We start from the raw sequence: 27277 nt of genomic DNA, 5'->3' as shown, positions 1-27277 counted from the left end.
TCGTATTGATATTCCCAGTTCAAATTAAGGTATTAGGTTTATACTTTCGAAGTATAAGACATATTTCTCTTTCACTGAAAATCTTATTTTCTAAAAACATTAACAATTATTTGCTTTATCCTAAATATACACATAAAGATATTTAAAAAGTGTTATCACTAAACATAAGGTTATTGAACATGACTTAAGATTTCTTTGCTGTTCTTTTTTGTGTTTAGGATATGCCAGTGAATAATCACAATCAAATGTGTGCCAAGCCACCTGAAAAATGTTTTTCCTGTCTTTATGGCTCTGGGACCAACCTGATATACATGTACTTGATTCACTTACTTTTGTTTCTTTTCAGTTTTGTAGGAATGGCTTCTTTCTCCTCATTGACTTTTCAACACCCTCAACTCCACCTTCACTACCCACCCACCCCGAATCTAGCAAAACTGCTCTCGGGCCACCGATGGTCCCCTCGTTGCCAAAGCCAGCGGCCGCTTTCATACATCTCTTGTTTGATGGCTAAGGAACATTCGACTCTTGATCTTTCTCTCTTTAAAGCCTTCTCTTCTCCAGCTTGTGCAGAGCTCACCTCTCCTGGTTCCCCTTCCCCTTCTGTCACTCCTCCTTTCCTGGATCCTCTGCCTCCTCCTGGTCTTGAAAGGCTGTAGTGTCTCAGGGCTTGTCACAGACCCCTTCCTCATTGCCAGCCTTCTCTCCTGAGGTGAGCCCATGCTTCCTGCAGCCTTCAGTCCCACCTGTAAGTTCAATCCCCACTGTGAACATGAAGCCCACTCTCACCACTGAGCTTTGGAATTGTGCATTCAGGGGACACCTGGGGGGCTCAGTCAGTTAAGTGTCCGATTGATTTCGGCTCAGGTCATGATCTCACAGTTGTGAGATCAAGTCCCGAGTGGGGCCTGCTTGGGCTTCTCTCTCTCTCTCTCTCTCTCTCTCCCTCTCTCAAAATAAATAAACAAACTTTAAAAAACAAACAAACAGGAGCTCCTCAGTGGCTCAGTCAGTTAAGCTTCCGACTTCAACTCAGGTCATGATCTCACGGTTTGTGAGTTCGAGCCCCGTGTTGGGCTCTGTGTTGGGCTCTGTGCTGATAGCTCAGAGCCTGGAGCCTGCTTGAGATTCTGTGTCTCTTTGTCTCTCTGCCCCTGCTCACTCTCTCTCTCGAAAAAATAAACATTAAAAAAAACCATAAACAAACAAAATCATGCATTCAGATTCCTATCTAGCATTTCCATTGGTATGTCTCATGAGTAAATTTAATATTTCTAAACCGAAATTAGAATCTTCCCCTCGAAAACTTTTCTTTCTATATTCTCATTCTGATTGAATGACCCTTCCATTCACCAAGTCGTTTAGCCAGAAACCTGTCACCCTTCCTATTCCCTCCCTCCCCACACGCAATCTGTTGGCAATTCTGTTGATTTTATCTCCAAAAATGTATGTTGAATTCATCAATTTTTCTTTGCTGCTGCTAGCCCCATCTCAGTCCAGGTTTACCTCACCTGATCCATTTTGGTAGCCTTCCAGTTGGCCTCTTGCTTCCATTCTTGTCCGCCATCCCATCTCCTTTAAAAACTCAACTCAAATAATGTCACTTCTCTTTAAACCCTGTTATCATAACTTAAAACCCCTTACTGTCGCTGCTTGGACCTACATGATGTGCCCCAGTGTCCCTTCAATCTCATCTTGTACCTCTCTTCTTCTCTTGCTGAGCTCCAACCACACTGGATTCGTTCCCCAATCATCCGGGCTCTGTCTTGCCACCACGTTCTCACGTATGCTCTCCTGTCTGGTCTTTCCTCAGTTTTTGTCATTCTTCCGGTTTCTGCTTAAATACTTCTTGCTCCAAGAGGTCTTTCCTGCCTGCGCTAACACCCACCCCATGTTTAATTTATGTGGGCGATGCATACTTTATCACGTTTGGCACATGTATACATTATATTTAGTATCTGTCTCTCCCATAAGACCATAAACATCTTGGGAGTAGGGGCCATTTGGTTTTTGTTTATCAGTTAATATATGTTGGCCGATGAATAAATTTAAGAGTTTCGAATACATATTCCTCAATATTTGGCTCTAAGTACAAAGACCCATATCAGACTTCTCTACAAACAGCATATTCATCGTCTATCAGCTATGCCCAGTCAAGTAAAGCAAATCCTGGGTGCGGCACCTGTGACATCGTAAACGCTTGATGAAGGACTACTGGACTGTTGGAGGAAATACACAAGCTTTCTTATTTCTTGCAGACTTTTCATTTAGTCCCCTTACTTGGGGGTCTAAATCCCTATTACTTTAGAAACAAAAATAGCTTATATTTGAATCTGACTTTGAGCCTGTGTTATACATTCTTTTATGTATTCTTCTTAACCACAGTCTGGAGGCGGTATGATTATCTCCATCTTACAGAGGAAAAAAGTAACGCTTAGATTACTTAGATTAGCCAGGTCTCCCAGCTAATTAGAGACAGAGCTGGGTTTAAAACCCATTTTTTGTTCCACTACACAATGTATGTAGCCTCCTAATGAGAAGCAGCACAGAAGGTGCCCCTGATCTCCTAAAAAGCCACAGTTCATCGCTGTAAACCTTTTGCTTCTCCAATACTGAGCCCTTCCCCCACTGTAAAACTATAATGAACAAAAAGCATTCATTCAAAACTTTGCTCTCTTCATTTGTGCTGACTTCATGCATTTCTCTTTGCAAACCAGACTTAAGGAAATTCTGTTGCATTGTATGGGTATCCCTTGCTTTAAGAAAACCTGATTTTACATGAAGATTTTAGTGTTTCAAATTTCAGGAATTAAAAAGTGAAAAAGTCCTTAAACATCTTTTTAAAGACTTTTTTTAGTCCTCAGTAGACTCAAAGATAGAATTCCCTTAAGTAATGAAACAGGCTTGACACATTCAAGGCAACTATTCAATCCCGTGGGCACCCTCACCAGAACATACAAGATGCCTGTCATGCATTGCCTTGTTCTGAGTCTGAATGTAGAAGCTTCTGCTCGTATAGACCTGTAATGAATTTGCTGGGGTTACTGTCTTTACTCTCTCTTCAGCATATAATAAAGGAATAATCTGCTGCTTTGCAGAATAGTTTGAGGACATTATATTCTAATTCTAACCACAAAGAAATGCAGATTTCCCCCTCTTTGGCATTTTTCTTTTCAAAAAGGTTGCTTAAAGTGGTACTTAAAAGATAATTCTAGCTTGCTAAATTTAGGGTGTGGAAAAAGTCCAAAATGAGAATATTCCGGGGGTAATTGTGCAAGAAATGTTAGTATGTGCAGTAAGAGGAGGATGTCCTACACTCTGGATGTATTTCTCCCCTCCCCTGCCCCTTCTTTTTTCCTCGACACCAGCATAACGTTGAGCAGGGTTAAAAGTTACCAGGGGCAGTGAAAAATTCTTTACTCACCCCATTTTAAATATAAAATGACCTGAGTCGTTTCTAAAACCACCCTGAAGTCAGAGCTTCCCTTCAAAATTTATCTGCAAGTTATCAAAAAGTGCATCTCTTCATATTCAAGGCAGATTTCTGGTCATTCTCCATTCAGCTGGAAACAGAGAAGCTAACTGTAAAGTGTAATATAAGAAGTGTACTGGAATCTGAAGTTTGCTTTCAAATGCATTGAAAACAATACATGGATTGTGGATAAATGGATAGATACGGGATAAAAACAAATATAACAAAATGTTGATTGTGGAATACAGGTGGTTCACGCTGTAATTCTTCAACCTGAAAAGGAAAATGGTGGCAGGTCCCGAGGTTAATGGGGGCTGGCACCTTAGCCTGAGATGGTGTCAGTGGAGGAAGCTGTGTGGGTTGGGCCTTTAACGCCTCAGCAGAGGCCTCTCAGACTGCAAACTGGGCACCGGGAATGATAGATATGGAGTCTCAGAGCCCAGAAAACAGACGGATCAGTGGTTTCATAGGGTGTACAGGGGATGGGGTTAGAGGGTTGATCTGCGTAAGACTCTAAGACTCCCGAATAATTCGGGGAGGAAGACAAGCACGGTGTGTACGGAAAGATGAGGAGAAAGTTGGTGGCTCAGGGTCGAAGGCAATTTGAAGGGAAGAAAACAATGTATTTCTGGAGTGACTGAGTTTGTCATGGAGATTCATGCTTACAACATAATTTGGAAGACCACCATTAAGTTGCTTGCCCCTATGTCTTTACCCATGCACATTTAAAATATGCCAGTTTCTTCCTCATGGGACTTTTTATAGCCTCTCTGTTTTTCCGCAGACATAAAAATCTGAATAAAATTATTCAATAGAGATTTGGTCAATACTGAAGAACATTGAAGAAAGTCTGAGTATAGACATGCTATTGCATTTTGGATTTATTGGGATTTTTACTAACTTATGCCCAACTTGACATCCACTGTGCTTCCAGATCAGTTTCTATCAGCTGAAGTAAATCTGTTGTTTCCTTCTTTTGGTTTTGGATGTAGTGGCCCCTCTCATGTTGCATCATGCCTTTATTTTTTTAATTCATTTTTTAAATTTATCTTTTTTATTTGAGAGAGAGAGAGAGAGAGAGAGGGCATGAGCAGGGGAGAGGGAGAGAGAGAATCTTAAGAGAGAGAATCTTAAGCCCCCTGATGTGGGGCTCGATCTCATGACCTTGGGATTATGACCTGAGCCAAAATCAAGAGTCAGATGCTCAACAGACTGAGCCACACACACACCCCTGTATCGTACATTTAAAGTCATCATAGATTCTCTTTGTGTCTTAGAGAATACCAGCCACTCAGCCACCTTCTTCTTCTTCTTTTTTTAAAGCAGAGAAAAAACCCTTCATTTCTATCAATTTAAAAAGTAGGAAACATTCTTCAAGCAAGATAATCAAAACAGTCCATAACAATTAACAGGAGAGCATGTACAGATTAGACTACAGATTTAGATACTTTGCATTAAGCATGTATAAGCAAATCAAGAGGGCTGACAACTTTTGCACTGAGGAAAACCAGTGATTCATCATGAACACACAACTTATGGGAAACTGAAACTGACTTTTCGCAGGACAGCAAACCAAAGCGACAAACTGTCACTTGCTTAGAGAACAGCTTTGAACATGAAAGGGGTCACAATGAAACATCATTGTAATGCACCAGTGTCCCCAGAGATCTGTTCATCTCTAAAACAGGGGTATATACGGGGCATCTGGGTAGCTCAGTTGGTTAAGCATCCGACTTTGGCTCAGGTCGTGGTCTCACACCTTGTGAGTTTGAGCTCCGCATCAGGATCTCTGCTGAGAGCCCACTTCAGATCCTCTGTTCCCCTCTCTCCCTGCCCCTCCTCCACTTGTTCTCTCCCTCAAAAATAAATTAATAAACTTAAAAGAAAATTTAAAAAAATAATAAAACAGGGATATATGAAAATCAGTACTACAAATTCTCATAAAACTAGAAAAACCCTCTAAGCCCTAACACTTTGGAGATTACATAAAGACTGTTTTTTTTTCCTTCCCTTTACTCTTCTCTAAATTAAATACAAAACAGGGGCACCTGGGCAGCTAAGTCAGTTAAGTATCCAGCTCTTGATTTCAGCTCAGATCATGATCTCATGGTTTGTGGGTTCGAGCCCGCGTCTGGTTCTCCACTGACAGTGTGGAGACTGCTTAGGATTCTCTCTTCCTTTTCCTTTCTCTGCCCCTCCCCCACTCACACACTCTTTCTAACAATAAGTAAGCTTATGGGGCACCTGGGTGGCTCCTTCGGTTAAGTGTCCGACTTCAGTTCAGGTCATGATCTTGCAGTTTGTGAGTTCAAGCCCCGTGTTGGGCTCTGTGCTGACAGCTCAGAGCCTGGAGCCTGCTTCAGATTCTGTGTCTCCCTGTCTCTCGGCCCCTCCCCTGCTCATGCTCTGTCTCTCAATAATAAATAAATGTTAAAAAAAAATTTTTTTTAATAGGTAAACTTAAAAAAAATCTTCAAAAAAATAAAAAGCAAGGGGCACCTAGGTGGCTCAGGTCATGATCTCGCAGTTCATGAGTTCAAGCCCCACGTCAGGCTCTGTGCTGACAGCTCAGAGCCTGGAGCCTGTTTCGGATTCTGTGTCTCCCTCTCTCTCTCCCTCCCCTGTTCACACTCTGTCTCTCTCTCAAAAATAAATAAACATTTAAAAAATTTAAAAAAAAACAAAATGAATAAATTAAATACAAAACAGTTTGTTTTTATTTAGTACATTTTTTTTTTTTAAGAGAGAGAGAGAGAGCAGGGGAGGGGGCAGAGGGAGTGAGAGAGAGGATCCCAATCCCAAGCAGGCTTCATGCTCAGCACAGAGCCCAACTTGGGACTCAGTCCCACAACCCCAGGATCATGACCTGAGCCCAAATCAAGGGTCAGATGCTCAACCAACTGAGACACCCAGGCACCCCAGTATATTTCTGACTTACAACCAAAGCTTTGAAACGAAGAAAGGTTTTATGAAATGGAAATAGACCCACATCAACTCTAGGGAGAATCTCAAGGATTGCTCCTTGGAAAAGTTTTAAAACAGGAAATTTTATTTCCATGATGACACTGTATTTCCTTGAATACCTAATTATTACCAGGAAGGAATGCATATCCATGCCATCCAAGGGCTCTCATTCTTTTGGAAATGTTTCACCATCTCTCCATCCCCCACCTACTCCCTCCCTACCTCTACTCCCAACACACAGACACATAGACAAACACACACACACACACACACACACACACACTCATCAAATTGGGAGAATTTCCTGAAGCATACAGATAATGGCATTTATTTTGGCAAGAATTCTGCAATTTGTCAAAAGAAAGATAAAGTATGGCATTTATGAGCAATTGTAATTATAGTATTTCTCAACAGATGCAGGAAGTAGATTTTTCTTCAGAGTTGAAATATGGCTTCATGGTTTTCTGCATCTGGGTCTTGCAACTTTTCATCTAGAAACCAGACCAGATCAGTTATTTGTGGAAAGAGATGATAACTTATGACTGTATTTTTTAAAAAGTCACCATTGCTAGGTTCTTCTTTTGAGACACCAAATAGACAAGGGAGTTACTAAAAATGCAGGGGAATTGAAAAGAGCAATTCCTACTAAGAACATAACTTGGCCTTATGAATTGCCTCTCTGGCAAATTAACTGTGGCAAGAAAAGATACTGTCTTTTAAATGAAAAGTAATTAATGACATTCATCAGGTGGATACAAATGTCTCCAGAGATCCTATAACCCAGTGGAGTGCAGGTGAGATACATGCCCTCTGTATATACAGTGTGCAACTACCACCAGGACCACCTGAGTGCCCATTTCTTGCCTCAGCACCAGAGCACCAAAAGCAAAGACTCCAGATACAAGCAAATAACACTGTTTTACCTATTAATTAGAATGGGGAACTCAAAGAAGGAAAAGGTACAAAAAAGGCGCTTTTGAATTTCCTGGTTGATCCCTATAGGGACACGAAAACACAAGATTAAGTAAACAGGATGATTTCAGGGTTTTTTTGTTGTTGTTTATTTATTTATTTTGAAAGAGAGAGAGAGAGAGAACGGCTGGGGAGGGACAGAAAGAGGGAGAGAGGGAGAGAAAATCTCAAGCAGGCTCCATGCCGCCAGCGTGGCGCCCAATGCGGGGCTCAATCACATGACACTGGGATCACGACCTGAGTCAAAATGAAGAGTCAGATGCTTAACCGACTGAACTACCCCAGGTGCCTCTGATTTCAGTTTTTATACAAAGATATCAACTACCTTCCTGGGACTTAATGAGCATATATAAATATTAAACATTTAGAAATTCAGAGCTGGTCCCTGGGGGACCTCACACCATCATCTTGGTATAAATCTTTAGTAATTGGTGGTATCTTTTGAACCATTCATGACAATCATGGGCCATCAGGAGGGGTCTGCAGTGGCTTTGGTGTGCTCAGTAATATCAGAGAATAGGCTGGGATGAAGAAAAAAAGGAAGAGGGAGAAAAAAGGAATGAGAGAGGAGAGAAGAAGGATAAGAAAAATGGGCTGATGGATAGCAGTGGTGGAGAGCGACAAAGACTGAGAACACCAGGAGCCACCAAAAACGTCTTCTTGTGTTCCTGGTGCTGGCAGCTTCCCTTTTGTCTACAGAGCACATGCCCTGGATCGTTGTTGAGGCTGTCACATAGAGATAAGAACAGAAGCTACTTCAAAGCACAAAGGTGACATTGGCCATATCCCCCTGTTTACATAGTATTGTCAGTTTATCAAAGGAAGAATTAAATGGGCATAATTTCTTAGAGTAGGACCAGTAGGAATCCAGTGCTGTTGATGGTCTTGGGTCTGGAGGACATTGGCTATATATCAGCCCACACGACTAGTCATCATTTGACCTTCCTGTCTCTAATTTGGTCACATCAGTTGCTCTGGATCTGTCGATTCGGCTTTGACAGAAGATTCACCTGTAGTGAGTAAGTGGTGTGGTCAAGGGCATCCATGATGTTATTCTGACACCCAGAGACAGAAGAAGAGGGTAGAATGGAAGATACAGGCTGTTGGGGGGGGGGATGGCAAAAATGGGGAGGCAGAAAAGGCCCTAATGAGAATGGGCAAAGCCCCAGTGGGTAGAGGGTGACTTTGAGTTGGAATAGAAGACTTGAAGGGAGAGAAACAGGAACAGTAAGCCTCCATTCTTCAAGGCAGCCACTGTCCCAATCTGTCAAAGTCTGGGATGTTCAAATTCTGCTCTGAGTTTCTCTTTCCTATTTCAATTACCCATTTTGTGAATGGTGGATCGACGTATGATTCCTTGAAAGAAGTAATCTACCGTGGAGTTAAAAAAAAAATCCAGTCCTAGATAATGGTAATCACACAAATCACTTGACAGTAACCTGGGGTTTGTGTCTTCCATGAGGGCGTCCGCCCAGGAGCTCATAGCACCTGCTACTTTCAGAATCTTCATGGAGAGCAGTCTGCCTCCAAAGCTGTTGTTGGTCAGCAAATCCAACGTTGAACTTAGCTGTGCACAATCTGTATAAGTATGAGTAGGCTACTTAGGTGCTTTTCTCAACACTCTTTTCCTAATCCCAAACTCAGAGGGGTATATACAGAAAGGAGAGCAAAATGTATTTTATAAAAGAACACACTGAGGGGTAAGTGCTCGTTATCTTTCGATTGATTGGTGTTTGCTTTGCCACAGATCATTGGAGTTGGGATCCTGGTATATATGATTATCGCTCAACTTCCTTCAGTTTTTTACTTTGTTTTTTGTTTGTTTGGGTTTAAGTAATCCCTATGCCCAACGTGGGGCTCAAATTTATAACCCCAAAATCAAGAGTTGCATGCTCTATCAACTGAGTCAGCCAGGTTTTTAAAAACCCATGGTTTTTACTTTCTTTCTCTTCCTTCCTTCCTTTCCTTAGAGAGCGCAAGCCTGCTAAAATCAAGAGTCAGATGCTCAACCGACTGAGCCACCCAGGCACCCCTTTTTGCTCTTTGAAACATGTTTAAGATTCAAATTCTTTTTCAGCAGTGGGAGCAGTGCTATCTACACTGTAGTTGCCTGTGAACATTTTGTGCAAGGAAGAAAAGCATTGGCTTAGCTTCCAAATGGTGCTCTGATCTTTTAAAAGCCTGATCCAAGGAACTTCGGGATTCTTACTCTGTCAAGTCTCAGGTTCCAGTGCCACCTGGGACTGTCTCTCTCCCAGCCTTTCCCCACCTCAGCTTCACACTGACTCGCGTGCACTCTCTGACCCCCACGAGGCTGGTTAATCCCTGGGGTGCTTTTATCCAGGATACTCCCTCAGGATTCAGCTCAGGTATCCCCTCCCCACGGGTGAGCTTGCTCACCCAAAACACACCGTTGCTTTCCCAACGCAAGGAATGTCTTGCCTTCCAGCACGTGGCAGTGTCTAGCCCAGGTGATCTGGACACATTGCGCTGAGAAACAAGACCACACTAATGGGTCATGAATTTGGGGCTGGGACTGTGACTCGTTACTGCCATTCCCGTCTGATCAGTGAGAACATTGTGCCTGTTCGCCGCTGTGCACCGTAGTACCACCTACCTAGCTCCGAGGCATTTTTACCCCGTCATTTTGACGTCAGGACAATGCCATTCAAGTTTGTAAACACATTTTAGTCCCAACATTCTAATCAGAATATGCCAGCACTGGTAAATTCTCCCTAAGAGGAGGGGAGACGGCAAGGTAGGAGCATGTAGATGGTGAAGCCAACCTGTTAGACCACCTTTCCCCCCTCGTCCCAGACCTGCCTCCACCATAAGGCTGCAGCAGGAGCTAGAGGGAGGGTCTGTTTTGCTAAGGAAATACATTTATTCTGCACACTGAAACTGGCAGGACTCGAACGGGTGCCCAGTGAGGAAAAGACCAGACTCTGTAGGGTTGGCAACAGCAAGGAGGGGGCAGAGGCAGGGAGCAGGGGTTATGCCCAGTGTGGAGGAGGTCCTTGGGCAAAGGAGAGGTGCTGACAACCTCACGAGGACCGCCTCGGGTCTGTCAAGCACGAGCACCCGGTGTGCCGACAGCCTCCATGGCAAAACTGCGGGAGAGGGAGGGGGTCATGCCTGCCCTTTAGGCCTGGCTCCTCTGGGTGCACGGGCGGCTCTTGCACATCCATGACCCACGGCTACATTCGACTTCGCTCAACAAATATTCCTACTGTGCCCAGGGCCTGCTCCCCTGGGACGACCATTGGCCACTGCCGTGTTCCACCGACAAGGGTCAACCTCGGCCCACCGGCTCCATGCTGTGATGCCCAAGAACATTGTTCCCGGCCCTCATAATCCATTTTGCATATCCGTTATTGGTTCTATGCTCCCTTGAGACACTGAGAGCAAAGCTGGAGGGTGTGGGTACAAGATCTGAGCGCACAGAGGGGCATACGTTCGTTAATGCCAACACTTCTAGATGTGGGTTCAGGGGGTAGCATGTGTCCATGATGGTCAGCAAGTAGGCAAGAGAAAAGCTTAATAAGGGAAAGAGATCAAGCCTCTATGGTAGCAACCTTGACCTTTAGTTGTGCTAAGAGCACAATTGCTTGAATTAAACATGGGACGCTATTCATTTCAAGTCTTTGGAATTTCAGTGTCCTGTCACACACTTGGGTGACATACATCAACTTTCTTTAAGCCCGCCTTTAGAATATTTTTAGTCTGGTCTTAAAGTACACTGATGTGAGCCCTATGTTATATGGGTAATAACCTGATATCAGTGTTTTTGTTTTTTTTTTTTTAAGAATTAGGAACCTTTGGGGGCGCCTGGGTGGCGCAGTCGGTTGAGCGTCCGACTTCAGCCAGGTCACGATCTCGCGCTCCGTGAGTTCGAGCCCCGCGTCGGGCTCTGGGCTGATGGCTCAGAGCCTGGAGCCTGTTTCCGATTCTGTGTCTCCCTCTCTCTCTGCCCCTCCCCCGTTCATGCTCTGTCTCTCTCTGTCCCAAAAAATAAATAAAAACGTTGGAAAAAAAAATTAAAAAAAAAAAGAATTAGGAACCTTTGTGCGCATAGTGTGCCCTGACTATGGAGAAGCGAGAGGCGGGTAGAGAACTTGTTTTCTCTGCTGGCAGAAAAGGGCCAAGAGACACAGGCCACAACCACAGGCAAAAAGAGAAACTTGTTATTAAATTTAATTTTCTTTAAATACATACCTTTCTCCCACCCTCACCTATTCTGGGGGGGGGAGGAGGAGAGAGGAAACCCCACCCCCTCCATTCAGGGGATTCCATGTATAAAGCCTGAGATGGTGAGGATGAAGTATAAAAATACTATTTACAAAGGGGAAGAAGGTATCTGTTGCCACCTTAACCTTCAGACACCCCCATCCCCAGGCCCCTTTTGCTCCTTTAGAAAAAGCCCCTGGGAATTCATTTGAGTGTAAAATAAGCCCTTCCTCTGGAGGGGTACTATAACCCCAAAACGGAATAGGACGCTCTGAGATCAGCTGAGGAAGACAGTGAATGGATAGCACCTCAGATCCTAGCAGAGGGAAGGCATCCGCCCCCCATTACCCTGTGGTCAGCAGGCCTACAGGCCAAGCCTTTATTTCCATAGGCCCCATGTAAACATTGACTTTCCTTTTTCCATGTCCCCGTTCTTCCTGATTTCCTACAGAGCCTCCCTCGCTTGCACTGGAGGCACTTGGTTCCTTGATGGTTCCTTCCTCCCCTTCTCCCCTTCCTGTGGAAGAAGCGAAGAGGGGAGGCAGGTTACAGGTGGGGCAGGGCCCATCTCCTCCCTTCTTCTAGGTCAGGGCAGCCAGTCCTCCTAAGGGGTGAGCTCCAAGTTCTCGGCCAGATAGGGGTGGATTGCCTTCCCCAGCTTCCCCCACAGGGACAGGCAGGTAGACAGTCCGGTACCAGGATACAGCATTCTTGATGGGTGACACCGCCAGTGCTGAGTAGCAGGTGCTGAGTAGCTGAAGAAGGCTTCAGGAGGCAGAAAGGTGGGGCGACTCAGGCCCCCCCCGATGGTGGGAGCCCAGCCCTGCATTACTGCCCCTTCAGGTAAGCACGTCAGTCACCACCCACCAGTCTTGTTCACCCGTAGCTGTGTGGAGGGGCCAGGCACCCATGAGGCAAGCGGTCTTCTCCAGGCCTTGGTGTAGAGGCAGCATTCACACCAGCTCGTCCAATAGGATTCCAATGCTCTGAGTGGCCTCTGAGGGCCCAGCAATGGGCTTGTTACACATAGGGCAGACACAGCGTACTTCTAGCCACTTCACCAGACACCTGTGGGCGGAAGAAGACCAGTTTTCCCCTAAGACCCCCAACCTGTTCCACGTGTCTCTCACTCAGAGAGCCCAGCTGCTTCTCCGAACAGCAACACCTCCATCCTTGCCCCGGTCCAACCCCTCCGGCTTGCCTGGTGTCCAGACAGGATGTCAGGCATCGCTGGCAAGGGGCAGATGGGAGGGGGTAGGGATTACAGGTTCTCGAAGACGCTCCCTACTCATTCCTTTCGAAAGGTATCCCCTGGACACACGTCCCCCACGGTGGATACTTACTTCCGGTGAAAGGCATGTTGGCATGGGAGCACACCTAGCTCGTCCTTCCCCTTGAAGTCTTCCAGACAGACTGCACAGGTCTGCTGTGGGAAGAAAGGGAAGGTGTGAGAGGAGATTGGGGAAGAACCGCATTCACCCATCGGCTCATCCCCATCCAAGAAAACAAAGCTCTAGCCCACTTTCCTGATTAGCCACGGAAACTTGAGTCATAGGCTAGCCACTAACCACACCAGACTGTTCACAAGACCAAAGGAAGATGAAATTAAAGGTTTAGTTCCTCAGTTGCACTAGGTACATTTCAGCGGCTCGGTAACCACAATGTGGCCATGGTGGCTCCCATACTGGATAGGGCAGATATAGAACATTTCTATCATCACAGAAATTTCCATTGACCGTAAGTGTTCTAGAGGAGTATTTTTTAATCCTTTCTAGCCTAGTACATTTTGCAAGGAGGCATGCATCTATATCTAAAGGTAAAAATGGGGGTATAATGTTCAGTTCATATTCTTGGACTCTAGCTTGCTGTAATTCTGGACTAACTTCTTGATCACAGCTGAATTCTCCCTCTCAAGGAGGGCTCAGGGAACACTGAATTTGCTGAGATGTGATAGCACACATCAAAGAGGGATAAAATGAAGCATTCCTAGGCTGTCTCATGTCTCGCGATCCCCGTGGGTCCGCCTGGTGCCCAACCACCACAAACACCCTGTGCACAAGTGTCTGTGGTTATGGACAGAAGTCTTGAGAAAGTTAGATGATCTCATGGGCACAAGTAGGGAAGGAAGAGGCAACAGCTCACTCCTAAAGAGTCTGTGTTGATGGGACCCAAGGAGTGGCAGTATTGCTTGGGGGAGGGGACTGGAGAGCAAACAGGCGAGAATGGCAGGGCTAGATGCACTGGTCAGGTCCACAGTCTGCCAGGACAGAGTATATGTGTAAGGGTAAAAAGGGCCTTCTTTGGTGAAAAACCAAGACGGGAGACCTAGAAGCAGGGAAGGGTAGCTGGGATCTGGCGTGGAGAGGTAGACCCATCCTCCCCTTAAACATGATGCACAGCAGCCTTTCCAGGGCCACGTGTCCTCGCTCATTCCAACCCTTCCGCGATCCCGTTATGTTTTCTGCCTGCGCCGGTTCCAGACATAATGAATTCCATACACGGATTACCTACTGGAATGAGTCACATTTATTTGGCCCAAGGAGATAAGCTCCTGAAAGGCCCTGGCTGAGAGCTGGAGAGGGTGCTGTCTGCCTTGCCAGCCAGGGCCCTCCTGCACCCTGGCCCAGGACACTTACCCCATATAACTGCAACTTCTTGGCATCACCTTTAAGCACCACCTGAAAAGGAGAGAGGAGGCATGGCGTCAGAAGAAGCCAAGCACAGGGGCCAGGTGCTATCATCCAGCCAAGGGAGTCACCAGCCCCGCACAGGCGTGTCTTCCTCTTCCTCTGGTGAAGGGGGAGGGCTTGGCCACTGCCTGGGCCGGGCCAGGCCAGACTCGAGGACGGTACAAAGCACTGGCCAGGGGGAGCCAGCAGGGAGGCAGAGGGGGTTCAGCTTGCTTGCTGCCTATCCTCTCTCTAGCAGGGCAGGTAGCAGAGAGGAAGTCTCACAGGAAGATGTAGCACTTGGGGCGCCTGGGTGGCTCAGTCGGTTAAGCGTCTGACTTCATCTCAGGTCAGAATCTCACAGTCCGTGGGTTCAAGCCCCGCGTCGGGCTCTATGCTGACAGCTGGGAGCCTGGAGCCTGCTTCAGATTGTGTCTCCCTCCCCCACTCACCCTCTGTCTCTGTCTCTCAAAAATAAACATTGAAAAAAATGTTTTTAAAAGAAAGAAAGATGTAGCACTTTACCTCTTTATAGCCGTATCGCTCACTCTGTGCCTGGTTCCGGAGTTTGCTAGGGGAGAGAGAAAGGAGAGGTTGCCATGCCTTTGTACAAATTAGAGCCATTCAGAGTGAGAGAGGCAGGCAGGCTGCGTGGGCCCTCTTCTGGGGGCGGAGAGGCTGCTCCTCAGAGGGGCGTCTTGTCCCGGAGAAGCCATGGAGTATGGTGTGGTTGGACCTGTGCAGGTTGCCCAGAGTTGATTAAGGACTCAGACTCTTACTCAGCCACAACAGCCTCAAAACTTACCGTCAGGTCCCACAGATCGGGGAATTCTGGCAGAGCACATTCTGGCAGAATTATTCATTCGTACTCCCTGCTGTTTCCCAGAAAGTCAGTCTCCTCAGGCCCCCCAAGTCGAGAGGTCAATACTCCGCTTCCTGAGTATACAGAAGTTAGATATTCTTACAAGGGATCTTGCCATTAAGCCAGGGTAGCAGTGTAAGTGAGTCTCTGTTGACTCTGGGGAATTTTCCACCCAGGGGAACACTAATATTCTGAACCAAAGCACACTCTCCCCTTCACGGCACCCAGGCAAACACCGAGGATGCCCTCTTTGTTTTCTTCTCTTCAGTTTCCAGCTGGTGGCCTGCACACAACCTAACTCAATAGCCAAAACCCAGTGTGTTGTTACTAACGGCAATAACGCAGCGGTTGTATCGAGGACTTGCTTGCCCCCATCCCTGTGTTACCATATTCACATACTTTGCGAGAAACCCTCCTTTTTACAGATAAGGAAAATGGAGTCCAAAGAAGTAACTCGCCCAAACCTCCCGGCTAGTCGGCAGCAAGAGGCGGATTTGAATCAGTCTATCAGAGCATAGGGCCTGAGCGCTTTAACAGTGTGGCCTGTTTTCGCCTATTAGGTGGGACACACCATCGTCCTGAGAAGGAGACCAGATCCCTTGGGAAACACCCGATCTTCATCAACAAGCCTACAGCGAACGGCTAGGATCACGATTACGCAGTATTGCTGCTTCTTTATTTGCAGGGAGAGAAGCCGTCCAAATCAAGCAGGTGGCTCTGTGTCCTCCTATACTTGGGAGCCACATGGGGCTTTCTCTCCACTGAGCACTTCTGCCAGATCTGCGTTATTGGAAGGAAACATCAGAAACCCGTCAAGTTAGAATAGATGTGGCGGACGATGGCCTAAGGGCCACTTGTTCAATAGAGCCTATGAGCTAAGACTGATTTTTATTCTTAACTTTTTAAATGTTTATTTTTGAGAGAGAGAGAGAGAGAGAGAGCGCGCGCGCGCATGTGTGCATGTGATAATAATTAAATATTACATATTATCTGTGGCGGCTTTTGCACAGTAGAGTGGGGGTAGTTAAGAAAGAGACTGTGTGACTTCCAAAGCCCCAAATGTTTGTCCTTTTGCAGAACAAGAAGGCTGACAGGAGTCAGAGGAAGAGAATCTCAAATCAGGAACCTCAACGAGAAGGTAAGAAGGTGCCTGCACCACAGGCACTGTGGAGACGCTGACTAGAACAGCGGAAGGTGCGGAATGAGGGGCAGAGCAGAGCCATGCCCCAGGCACAGTCGGGGGGCAGATCTGGATCTAGCTCCCAGCTATCTCCACTGTTCCTAGCACAAGTCAGGGCCCTGGGAGGCCGGGTGCCTGGAGACTCTTAAGAACTCCAGTCCAGGGGCACCTGGCTGGCTCAGTGGTGGAGCATGTGACTCTTGATCTCAGGATTGGGAGTTTGAGCCCCATGTTGGATGTAGAGAGGACTTGAAAAAAATCTTAAGGGGCCTCTGGGTGGCTCAGTCCGTTAAGCGTCTGACTCTTGGTTTCAGCTAAGGTCATGATCACGGTTTGGTAAGTTTGAGCCCCTCATTGGGCTCTGCGCTGACAGTGTGGAGCCTGCTTGGGATTCTCTCTCTCCCTCTCTCTCTCTGCCCCTCCCCCGCTCATGCTGTCTCTGTCTTCCTCAAAATAAATAAACTTAAAAAAATAATAATAAAATCTTAAAAAAGAACTCCAGTCCAGGTTGACTCCTGCACCATAGGGCTAAGTCCCAGGGCAGCACATCCACTGGAGGGTCTCTGGTCATTGGAGGGTTGGGCCAAAGACCTAGCCAGGACTCCCACTGTTCCGTCCTTTACTCAGAGAACGCCTCAGTCCGGGAAAGCTTTTCAGATGCATGCATCTCTGTGCCCGCTTCCAAACAAGACGGACGGGGCAGGGTGCATGCAAGGCTTCAACGGACAACTGTCACCTGGCTGACACCGAATGAAGCTGGGGAAGCAAAAAAGTGTTCTCACAGTCAAAGTGCTCACAGCCGCATTCTCAGGCAGTCACCGTCTCTGTCGCGGGGATGCCGAAGAGTAAATAAGGAAGTGGTGAGGGGCCTGCTTTTTAACCCCGAGAATGAGAGGATGCCACACATCCTTGGGGTCTCAACCACCTCACCTGCAACACGGCTCTACGCAGGTAGGGTGTGCCGTGCCTTTCTGCTCCCTGTATCCTGGGATGCGCAGGGCGCCCCCTGCCCACCCTCACCCCCTGTGTCTGCCTGGCTCCATTTGATGGCCGCAGTCAAGGATCCTCCAGCAGCCTGGGTCTCAGAGCCCAGTACCACCAGAAGAGTGAAAGGCTGCAGACCCACCCCCTTCGCCCTGCATGCAGACTTTCCAGAACAGGAAGGTGTACATTGTGATGAGACCCAAAAAGGTCGCAAGGGAAACAAAGCAGAAAAGCAAAGCCCCTGGGACATCCCAGCAGAGGAGGTAGTGCCGGCTACTTTGGACAGGTGGCCCTCTCAGCTGTTGGGTGAGCAAAGCTACTAAAAATACTCCGATTTCAATGAGACCATTTCTAGCCACTGCCAGCGGGCTCTCCCTCACTGCTTTTCCCTTTTGGAGCAAACAATGCCACCAGGTCCTGAAAATAATTGCTCCTTTCCTGCCTATTTGTACTTCACTGGCCCCTCCATCCTGTGTAGGGCAGAGGTCAGCTCCTGGGGAACAGGGAAGAACGGGTGAGGGGAGCAGGGGAGAGGAGGCTGGCGTTGGCCAATGAGCTCACCAGGTGGAGAGTAGGGGTCATGGGCCTATTTTGGCTACGGAGGAAACTGAGAAGCGGGGAGAGGAAGTGGCTTCTGTGCCTGTGTGTCTTTCTATATATAGACACCCACAGGCTGCCACACAGCAGCGAGCCTCTGGAACCATGAAAGTCCGGGGTCAGCTGACTCTGGGCAGGCTGCAGGACAGAAGGTGGGGGTGACAGAAGGGGCAGATTACTGCGGAAGGGACAGGTGGCGCCAAGCGGCCCGCAGTCAGGAAAGCTTTTGGTATCATGTGGTTACGGCTCTGTTCTTCCACTCCAGCCAGACAAAAATAAATCAGCCCTATCTAGCTCCCCAGCCTGTCCTTCTCAGGACCCCCATCTCCGGCCGTATGGGGGTGCTAAGGGATGCTGCAGCTGTTCCTTTTATTTCCATTCAAGGAATGGGAACCCGACAGGGAAGGTGGACATATGGAATCTGAAAGACTCTAGCTAATGACCACTGGGCTAGCCCACCCCTGGATCTTCCTCGATATAGGACCTTGGGCAAATTCTTAACTGCCAGAGCATGAATTTCCTCATTTACAACATGGGCTAATATAGAAACTGGAGGGGTGTTTCACAAAATGCCAACCATAGTGTGGCACAAAGAAGGCACTTGGTAAAGAAGAACTAAAACCCAAGGTCGCACGTATTAGTGGCAGAGTTAGGAAATGAACCCTGGTCACCCACATCCTGGCCCAGAGTGATTTTCTAGATTTTTCTTCACTTGACTGCCTTTGCAGCTTGTGTGTGTGTGTGTGTGTGTGTGTGTGTGTGTGTGTGTGTACACCAGAGCTGCTTTTGCAGACCCCTCTCCCAGTATCATATATATACCTTTGGTATTTGGTATGTCTCCATCTTTAGTCCCTGGGGAACTGCACGAATTGCTCGGTATGGGGAGATGGGGGTGGCTGGTGGTCAGGAAGGCAGAATGTTTGAGGAAGAAAACGTAGGCTTGGGGAAAGGGGAAGGGGTGGGGAGATGCTAGAAAACTGCCCTCACTCCCACTTATGCAAATGTTAGGCTCGGTTGTACAAGAGGGAAAATACACCACGATCTTCTCTGCATCAACTTTTAAGTGGAAGACTCCAGTCCCAGGAACTTTTTTAAAGTTCTGAGAAAGAAGAGGCCTAAAGTAGCTGACTGGGGGCACTGAGGGCCCTTCCTCTTTTTTAGAGGAAACTCTTGCTAGCCTTAGGAATAGAGACTGAGTGTCTGCCTCCCCCTTGCCCCTTCTCTGGGCAAAGCATTCAGACCCACCAAGACATCTCAGGAGGAAGCCAGAACTCCTCTGTCCCTCCTTTTAATTTAAAGGATTTAAGACTCCAGCTGCTGGCTACGTAGAGATTTCGTAAGGTGTGGTGGGGGTAGGGGGTGGTTATCACAATGGCCCTAAAGACCATTAGCACGTTCAGGGATACTCAACATTCCCCAGTGTGCAGGACAGTCCCATACAATGAGGAACTGGTGATCCCAACAGCATGCCCTTGCCAGAAACACTAATTTCCACTCTAAATGCCAGTCATGCCCTAAATTTTGGGTAGAAAACCAGCCACCAATTCCCATGTCTTTCAACGGGAGGTGAAGAAACACCTCCCTGGCTAGCCCCGCCATGCTCAAGTCCTCCCCTGGATCTCCACGCAGTAAGAATAAGGGGCGTTTTTAGGGTTTTTCTCACTATCAAAAAAGAAGAGCTTACGAGGCAGACCAAGCGGCTCTCCAGACATCAGCTTGCTAATATTAGCATCTGGATGGCTGACGGCAGGATTTCCCAGGAGGGCAGAGGAACATGCCGTTGGTGTAACCGATGCCCACCTATCCCCGGCCACCCAGAGGTTACGCATGGGGAGTGGAGACATGGTTAAGGGATGACCAATGATATCACTTGGTCAGATAGTAATTCTAGGCCACCCTAGAATAACTGGCCAAGAGATGCGATGTAGCCCAACCAATGGTGACCTTATATGCTCTGGGACAGCTCCAGAGGCTGCTGAAAATAGAAACACCAGGCCTCAGGGGCCCAAGGAAGGACAGGCTGAGCCCTGTCCTCAAAGCAGGGGCCCCAGTGGGAAGTTAGGGACTGCTGTGGGAATCTCACTTGGCCCACTCTACCCCCCGGCCTCCTCCTCCTGGACTCCTTGCCCCAGGTCACCCAGGGTGCCACCCACCTGATAAAATAGCAGCAGAAGATGAGACTGAGCATGAAGACGAAGATGCCTGTGCCAAAGATGACCATGTAGATGTTGAGGGGAAGGTCTTGGAAACTGATGGGTGGCATTGAGCAGGACTTGTTGGTGCTAACCAGTCCCAGGCCACAAAAACACCCTGAAAAGAAAGGGAGAGGGAAAGCATTATAGTTGGAAATTGACCACTGGGGCTGATGGTACTCAGGTCAGGCAGGACGGAGAGAGAAATGGCAGGCTCCGGGGTCCTAAACCTCTCTGATGCCGACACTTAAGTTTATAACCCAGCTCTGATACTGACTAGCTACATTATCTTGGGTCACTCAGCGATCCGTGAAATGGGATACTACACACAGTACTTAAAACTGCATCCCCATCCAGGGGATCAAGGATTCAGCAAATGGGAAACTAGACTCCAAAGGGTAGAAGCTCATTTAGTGCAGTAGCAGAACGAAGAGCCGTAGGTGAGAAAATGGGTACTTGGGTTCCAACACTGCCTCTCCCTAGAGAGGTGACCTTTAAGAACTTACTTATCTAAGCTTCACTTTGTCATTTAAAAACAAGCAAAATGCAGAGAGGACCCAAACTGGTGTGAGACATGTACTTTGTAAATTGCCGAGGTGCAGTTGCAAAGGTCATCTGTCATTATTAAGCCACCTGCTCCAGGAGACAGGCTGCACCAGGACCAGAATAGAAACTGTTCACCCTGAGGCTGGGCCAGTGTTCCAGAAAGAGATGGGGGGGGGGAGGGGGGGAGGTGCAGCTTACTTTGGGCACCCTTCCCTTTCCTACTCAAAGCAGTGCCATAGTAGTACTGGCAACCCCTGGAGCTTGTTAGAAATGCAAAATCTCCGGCCCACCCTGGACAGAATGAATCAGAATCTACATTTTAACAAGGTCCTCATTAGATTCCTATACCTGCAGCGGGGGAAGCACTGACCAGCCACCAGATGAGTCCCCTTCTCACGTGACTCAGAGGGTAAATCCTGATTGGCTGACCAAGCATCCTCAGAGGGTAAATCCTGATTGGCTTATCAATCATCGTTGTCACCTGCCTCTTGCCAGAGTTTGGTGTTGAGGTAAGTATGTGACAGGGTTCTGGCCAAGGAAACAAAGACAAGTTCTGCCAGAGCAGGAAAGATTGGAATGGTGTTAGCCAAGTTAGAGCTGGAAAGAAAGCAGTTCAATATAAAGCCAATGGCCGAGGGTGGCGGAAGGGAGAGGGAAAGAAATGATTTATGTCCGTGAAATTGCTGGATTAACCAGTCCTGGGGCCACTCTCTATTTTGGGAGTACTCGTTCTGAGAATTAGTAAATGTTCTGTACTGTTTAACAGTAAGAAAAATATATAGGATAGAAACAATAAGCTGGTGGAGTGTTTAGTCCTGCAACCAGGACAAAATATTATCATGATCCAAAAGGCAAGAACAAAATTCTTAGATTTCAGAAAGTGAGGAGACGAGAAAACTAGAATCTTGCAATACCCCAAGCACATTCTCACGCTACCAATTTAATCTTTGTAATGCCACTGAGAAATTTACTTACCCCTTCTACAGGAAAAAAAAAGACTCAATCATTAAATAAATTGTCTAACGTCAAACAGCTAAGAAGGCTTGTTTCCAAAGACCTCTGTACCCAAGTCTTCAACATGGGTTTTAAGTACCTGCCTGACAGCTTGGTTAGAAGCCAGGACCCATTAATATACTTGAGAATTCTAGATTAAAATTACCAGTGCTACAATTCAGCAGAAGACTGGCTGAAAGGACCGGAAGTCGATTTTGACATCCTACATCTCATGCCTCAGTCATCCCCTAGATCAATCTAGTGACCATATAATGAGCCTCCCTTCAAACCTCTTTCAGATGTCGGGACCAGTTCTATTCCAAGTCCCCACCCCAGACCCTCACTGATGTCAAGTCCTTCCTCTACTTTAGCCCATGTGTGTGACATATCCTCCCACTCAGTTTCCATTATGTATTTCCCAGGCTCATGACTGGTTTTAAGTCTTGCTAAACATGCACACACTGGGTCGCCTCAACCTCCACTGCTCATAGTTTTCCAGCATCCCCCAACATAGACCAGTCTCCTATTTCTTGTCCAACCTGTCCTCACCTGCCTCCATACCTTTGTTCATGCAACTTTCCCTGCCTGAAACTCCCCCTCCCTTCTGGACGCCCACCAAGCCTGGTCCTCATGATATTCCAGTGACCCCTCTCTTCCCTGAATTCTACAGTACTCACAGCCTCTACCACACATTCTGGCTCTTGAATACTTAGTATTGTGTTACGTTGCCCAAATATTCCAAGCATCATAATTTAACTCGACCATCGATTATATGACAAGTACCATGATAGACACGTAAGATAAAAAAAAAATTAAAAAAGGTATCACGGGGTGATTTTACAGTGTAGGGATGAAGAGAACACAAAGGCTTCTGCCATACAAAGGGAGGCACGGCAATAGAGATAGAACTAGAATACTGGAATCAGAAATGAAAAAGTCCTAATAAGCTCGAATACTCCCAAGTCTCAGGACAGCAACTTGGACTTTTGTAGCTCCTCCAGTGCCTAGCCTGGTGTTTGGCTTGCTTTCACTTAATTAGTTAGCAGATAAGTAACTCCTGATTCTTCAAGACAACCTGGTACCCTTGGCAAAAGCTCCCATCCCAAAGTAAGGAGAGTGATATTTGGGAAAGTTGCCCAGAAACTGCCCTCAGCTAATGAATGGCCAGCCAACCAACAAGTATTAATCGAGGGCTGATTTATGCACTGACCTAGACATTGTGGGAAAACAAAAAGGAGAAGTAGTTTTTGTCCTGAAAGACTTTGTTGAAAAGATTAAATAATTAGCTCCTACCCTTATTCTCAACAAGAAGCCCTTGCTTCTGGGCTCCCTACCTCACTAACAACTGATGCACTAAGAAGGTCTAACCTCCGATCTGTCTTGGCTCTCCATGCACCTTTTAGGAGATGAGTCCTGGTTACCTTTAGGGTCCCAGAGAACCCCATTTGGTTTCCTGTACTGGGAAATTGTAGAGCACTGGCTATTATAGAGGATATGTATCTACACTCTGGTCTCAAGTGGTCCTCTGATCAGTTTACCTTGACCATCTTACCTCTCCTAACAGACTTTCCCTGGGCTTCCAGGATGGAGTCGGTGAGCTTGGAACTTTATGTGAGAAAGAGTTGTAGGTGAGAAACACTTGTAAGGGCAGAATGCCAACCCCAGAAAAGAGAGCCTCCAGATATTTTTCCACAAAGGGGCTGGGGGAAGGGATTGCTTCCTCACTGGAGTCAAAACAGAGGATCTATCAGCCACTTTAAGAAGTGAAAAGAAAAAGAGTAAGTCTTCTGCTGGTCTAAAAACCCGATATGAAAATAGGAGCGCCAGAATAAAGTGCCAGCCACCTTGGTTCTTGCGAAGTCTCTGTTCCATTGTCTCAGCTGACCTAAGAAAGCCTTGACATCAGAATGTCTCATCTCGGTGGTGTGCAGGCTGGGAGTTGGAATGACGTCAAGAGAAGGCTGGCCAAGGAAGATCGGTGGGTCTGGGAAATGCTTCCCCCTCCCAGCCGCCGGGAATCTTTCCCAGATGCCGGGATGCACCGTCCTTCCCCACCCCCCTGTCCCTCAATGCCCGCCTATCACACACAGCTTGGTTCATTTTCAGGAAATTAGATCCTACCAGCAAGAGGAAGAGGGGGTTGGGGGACGCTCATACACATGCTGTCCAAACCCTGCCTTAAAACAAAAGCCGCTTGAAATAATTAATCCAAGATCTGGCTGGGGTCTGCCCTCAAGAATGGATTTTTCTTTTTTCTTTTTGTAACTACCCAGCCTACCATACTCAGAGATAAGGCCCCCGGCCCCCACACACCTCCTCCAGAAACTCCAAGCCTTGGGACTTCGCAGTCAAAACACCAAAACCATTGGAACGTTAGTATCTAACACCAATACCTTTTAACTGAGTCGCTCAGAAAGACCCTCCTTTAAGATAGCTTGGGTGAGGAGTCAGAACCAACCTGTATCACCTGAAATACCAAAAAAAAAAAAAAAAAAAAAAAAAAAAAGGAGAAGAAGAAAAAAAGGCCTCAGGTGAGATGAATTTAGCATCATTCCAGGGCGGGTGGGTAGGGAATGGGGTGGAGGGGTCATTTAGGTAAGGGGGGTGCGGCCACCACCACAGCTCAGAAGCTAGTACCACAGTGTGGCCTTGGGGACAGAGCACGACTCCTGCTGGCCTAACTCTGCACCCAAAGGTACCCAGGCGCTGAGACATCTGCAAGGCTTTATCAATCCAATAAAGGCACGCTCTTTAATCCGGCATCTTCCTCAAGCACAAAGCCCCCTAGCAGCCAGTGAGAAGCCAACAAAGGCACAGAGGAAGCCGCCTCCGCGCCCCGTCCCGCACGCTGCATTGTATACATATTTAAAATAGCCTGCAAAGTTCCAGGCCGGGAACTTGAGCTCCCTCTAGGAGATCCCAGCCCCAGCGCGGATTTAATTCTCCTCCGACAACCACAACAAAGACCAGAGTTTGAGCGCACAAAGGCAAGGGAAGGGGGTAGAAGAGCGAAGGCGCCACACAAAGGCCGCGAACCCCTCGGCTCCCACGCCCCCCGCACGTTCAGAGACGTTCCGGCCCTGGAATTAAACCTGATTTTTTTGTTTCAAATTCCGCGCTGTGCAGAGCCTCGTTGGGCGCCAGGACGCCTGCTCGCCCGTCCCATTTCATGACAAACTTAGCTGAAGAGGAAGAACGAGCCCTCCGTCTGATCTTAAGCCTTGCGCCCCTCCGCGTCTGCGGCCGGCCGGGCGTCCGCTCGCCCTCCCGCCCCGGGAACTCACCGTTACACCACTGGAATGGGTGCATCAATGAATTCTCGGCTGGCTTCCTCCGGCGAACGAACGCAGGCGGCCGGCGGGTAGGGCAGACGGGGTGGGCGCACCGGCTTTCGGGTCCGCAGGAGGGGCCGGTGCTGTCCGCGGCAGCCGCCTTTCTTCACAAGTCGAACGCCCTCCGGGGTGGTGGTGGGGGGGGTTCGGCTTGAATGGTTTCGGAGCAACAAAGAGGGAAAAGGGGAAAACAAACAAACAGAAAGTCCCCAGGATCAACGCACCGCCGAGGAAATGCAGGAAGGGCCCCCGAGCTGGGGGAGATGCAGGGCGCTACAGAACAGGGTGGGGGGCCCGGTTCGCAGAGGAGGGAAAAGCTTCACCGGGAGCCTCGGCTCAGGATCCTTGGCGCGAAGGTGAGCCGCCAGGACTCCGAAACTGACACGGGCTGCGCACACCCCCCTCCCTTTTACTCCCCCCACCCCGCAAACTCCGCCCCCCGCCCGTCACCCGCCCTCGGGCCAATGAGAGTCTTCCTGCTGGCCCCGGGTATTATTTGCAGGCCCGCCCCCCTCCAAGGGGAGAGCATCTTTGCACAGTGGGCGCCTCCCCTTTCGCCTTCCCGGTCCTCGGGAAACTTAACTCTAAAGACAAGCAAGCTGCGCGGTGCGAAGCTTGGCGCAGGCGGGGGCCAGCCTCCTCCGCCGGAGGAAACCGAAGGATTAGTACCACATTGTTTTCCGCCTCCAGAGCTGTTACTGTTTAGTATTTCTATAGCTCTTTGAGAAGCCAGTTCTAGGGAGGGGTTACATTTCTGCTCCGAGGTCCAGGACTCGGTCCTGGGTGGTGGCTAGCAGCACGTTCCTTCGCTCACTGCTAAAGGGGGAACTGAAGCAAGAGGGTAAAGTAGATGAATTGCAAAAATGAGATCTGGAAAGAGGTCAGGTTGTCCTCTCATGTTTGGTCAGCCCCTCATTTTACAAACAAGGAGCCAAAGAGTAAGCTTAAGGTAGATCTGTCAAGGCCTCCATGCTCCAGAGTAGCAGAATCAAATCCAGAAATCCACGTGGGCAATACCTTAAGGGCAGTATCTTCAGCATCTAGAACCACCTAGGTGTTGAATAGCACTTGGAAGAGAGACTGTTTTAATTCCCCGTCCAAAATAATTTCTTTTTATCTGACATTGCATCGCTTGTTTTTTTCCATCTGTCATTCTGTCTTTCATTTATACAGAATGTGTTCACCGTGAACCTACTTCGTGCCCAGCGCTGTTTACACCGGAGACCCATCTAGGTCCCTGGCGACGGAAGGATTCTACTCTTCCTGAGATTCTTAGTGCCTGAGGAGACAGACAGTAAACACGCAAGCAAACAAATAAGAATGACTCAATCTCATCTTCCAATTAAGCTTAATCTGTTAATTGAAGGTGATAAACACTTTCCCTAACGCTTGGGAATTTGTGACACTCAAATAAGATTATGCATATGAGTGCTTTGTCATTTAAAAGCATGATGGTTAAGGTATTAAATAACTTGGCTGAGATCACACAGCAGTATGCAACAAACAGTTTAGCACTTAATTACGTAATTGTCTTATAACAATTGTTTTTCTTTAAGAGCTGGTCTGGGGGATTGGAATCATGTACCGATCCAACTCATTTCATCTCTTAATTGGGCAATTGCAAAAGCTTCCTAACTGACCTCTTTGACTCCAGTCTCTACCCCAGACTTTAGAGCTCACAGGAATCACTTATGTTAGAGATGTTACATATACAGACTCCCAGGCCTGGAGCCCAGAGGTTCTGATTCAGTAGTTAAAGGGTGGGCTCCAGAATGCTTTGTCTCCACCTTCCCCCACCCCTCCTCAGCCAAATTCTCAAGCAATTATGCTGAAAGAAATAATGCTCTGATCTCACTCTCAAATCTGTCCTCTCTGCTGGGCCCAGAGTTATCTTCCTAAAATGTAAATCTGCTCCTTTACTTCTCTTGCTTGATAACCTTTATTGGTTCCCATTACTTGCTGGGTAAAGTCAAATTGTAGAGTATGGCATTCAGATGGTTTCAGTCCGGCCTTTGCCTGTCTTCCTAATGCCAAATACTCTCTTGCTCACATGCTATTCATCAGCCACAAAGCTATTGTTGTTGTCCCCTAAACATAGGACATTCTTTCTTGACTGTGATTTCGTACACGGCATCACTTATGTTTGAATGCCCTTTTTCTTTCTGTGCCTGACATTTTGTAAGATTCAGCTGAAAATACATCTCTTCGGTGGCTCACCACTGTCATTGTCCCTCTCTGCATTTCTTTCACCTCATGTAAAATGTGGTCTATTGTGGGATTATCGGGATAA

At 47.5% G+C, this 27277-nt stretch overlaps 1 protein-coding gene across 2 annotated transcripts; it reads right to left on the bottom strand.

Annotated features, from left to right (window-relative positions):
- Positions 1–9446: 9446 nt before the first annotated feature.
- On the bottom strand, positions 9447–25415 carry RNF122 (ring finger protein 122). 2 transcript variants are annotated; one of them, XM_030312649.1, is made up of 7 exons: positions 24940–25415; positions 20078–20234; positions 14827–14872; positions 14269–14310; positions 12976–13055; positions 11467–12700; positions 9447–11221 (listed from the first exon to the last, which is right to left on the bottom strand). In XM_030312649.1, exons 1-6 carry the CDS (start codon positions 24962–24964, stop codon positions 12586–12588), a joined length of 465 nt encoding a protein of 154 aa, XP_030168509.1. In that variant the 5' UTR covers positions 24965–25415; the 3' UTR covers positions 9447–11221; positions 11467–12585. The 2 variants fall into 2 exon arrangements, with proteins under 2 accessions (XP_030168509.1, XP_030168508.1); XM_030312648.1 differs by having other exon boundaries at positions 9448–11221; positions 12976–13058; positions 24940–25412.
- Between the last annotated feature and the right edge of the window lie 1862 nt (positions 25416–27277).

The sequence above is a fragment of the Lynx canadensis genome, chromosome B1 (assembly GCF_007474595.2).
Source record: "Lynx canadensis isolate LIC74 chromosome B1, mLynCan4.pri.v2, whole genome shotgun sequence".
NCBI classification, from domain to species: domain Eukaryota; kingdom Metazoa; phylum Chordata; class Mammalia; order Carnivora; family Felidae; genus Lynx; species Lynx canadensis.
This window is presented reverse-complemented; position numbering and strand designations above follow the sequence as displayed.

Coding starts and splice junctions, on each gene's coding strand:
- RNF122 (XM_030312648.1), bottom strand. CDS start 24,964: ATGCACCCATTCCAGTGGTGTAACG. Junction 13,059..14,268: donor AGAAGTTGCAGTTATATGGG/GTAAGTGTCCTG, acceptor TTCTTCCCACAG/CAGACCTGTGCAGTCTGTCT. Junction 12,701..12,975: donor CAACATGCCTTTCACCGGAA/GTAAGTATCCAC, acceptor TTCCGCCCACAG/GTGTCTGGTGAAGTGGCTAG.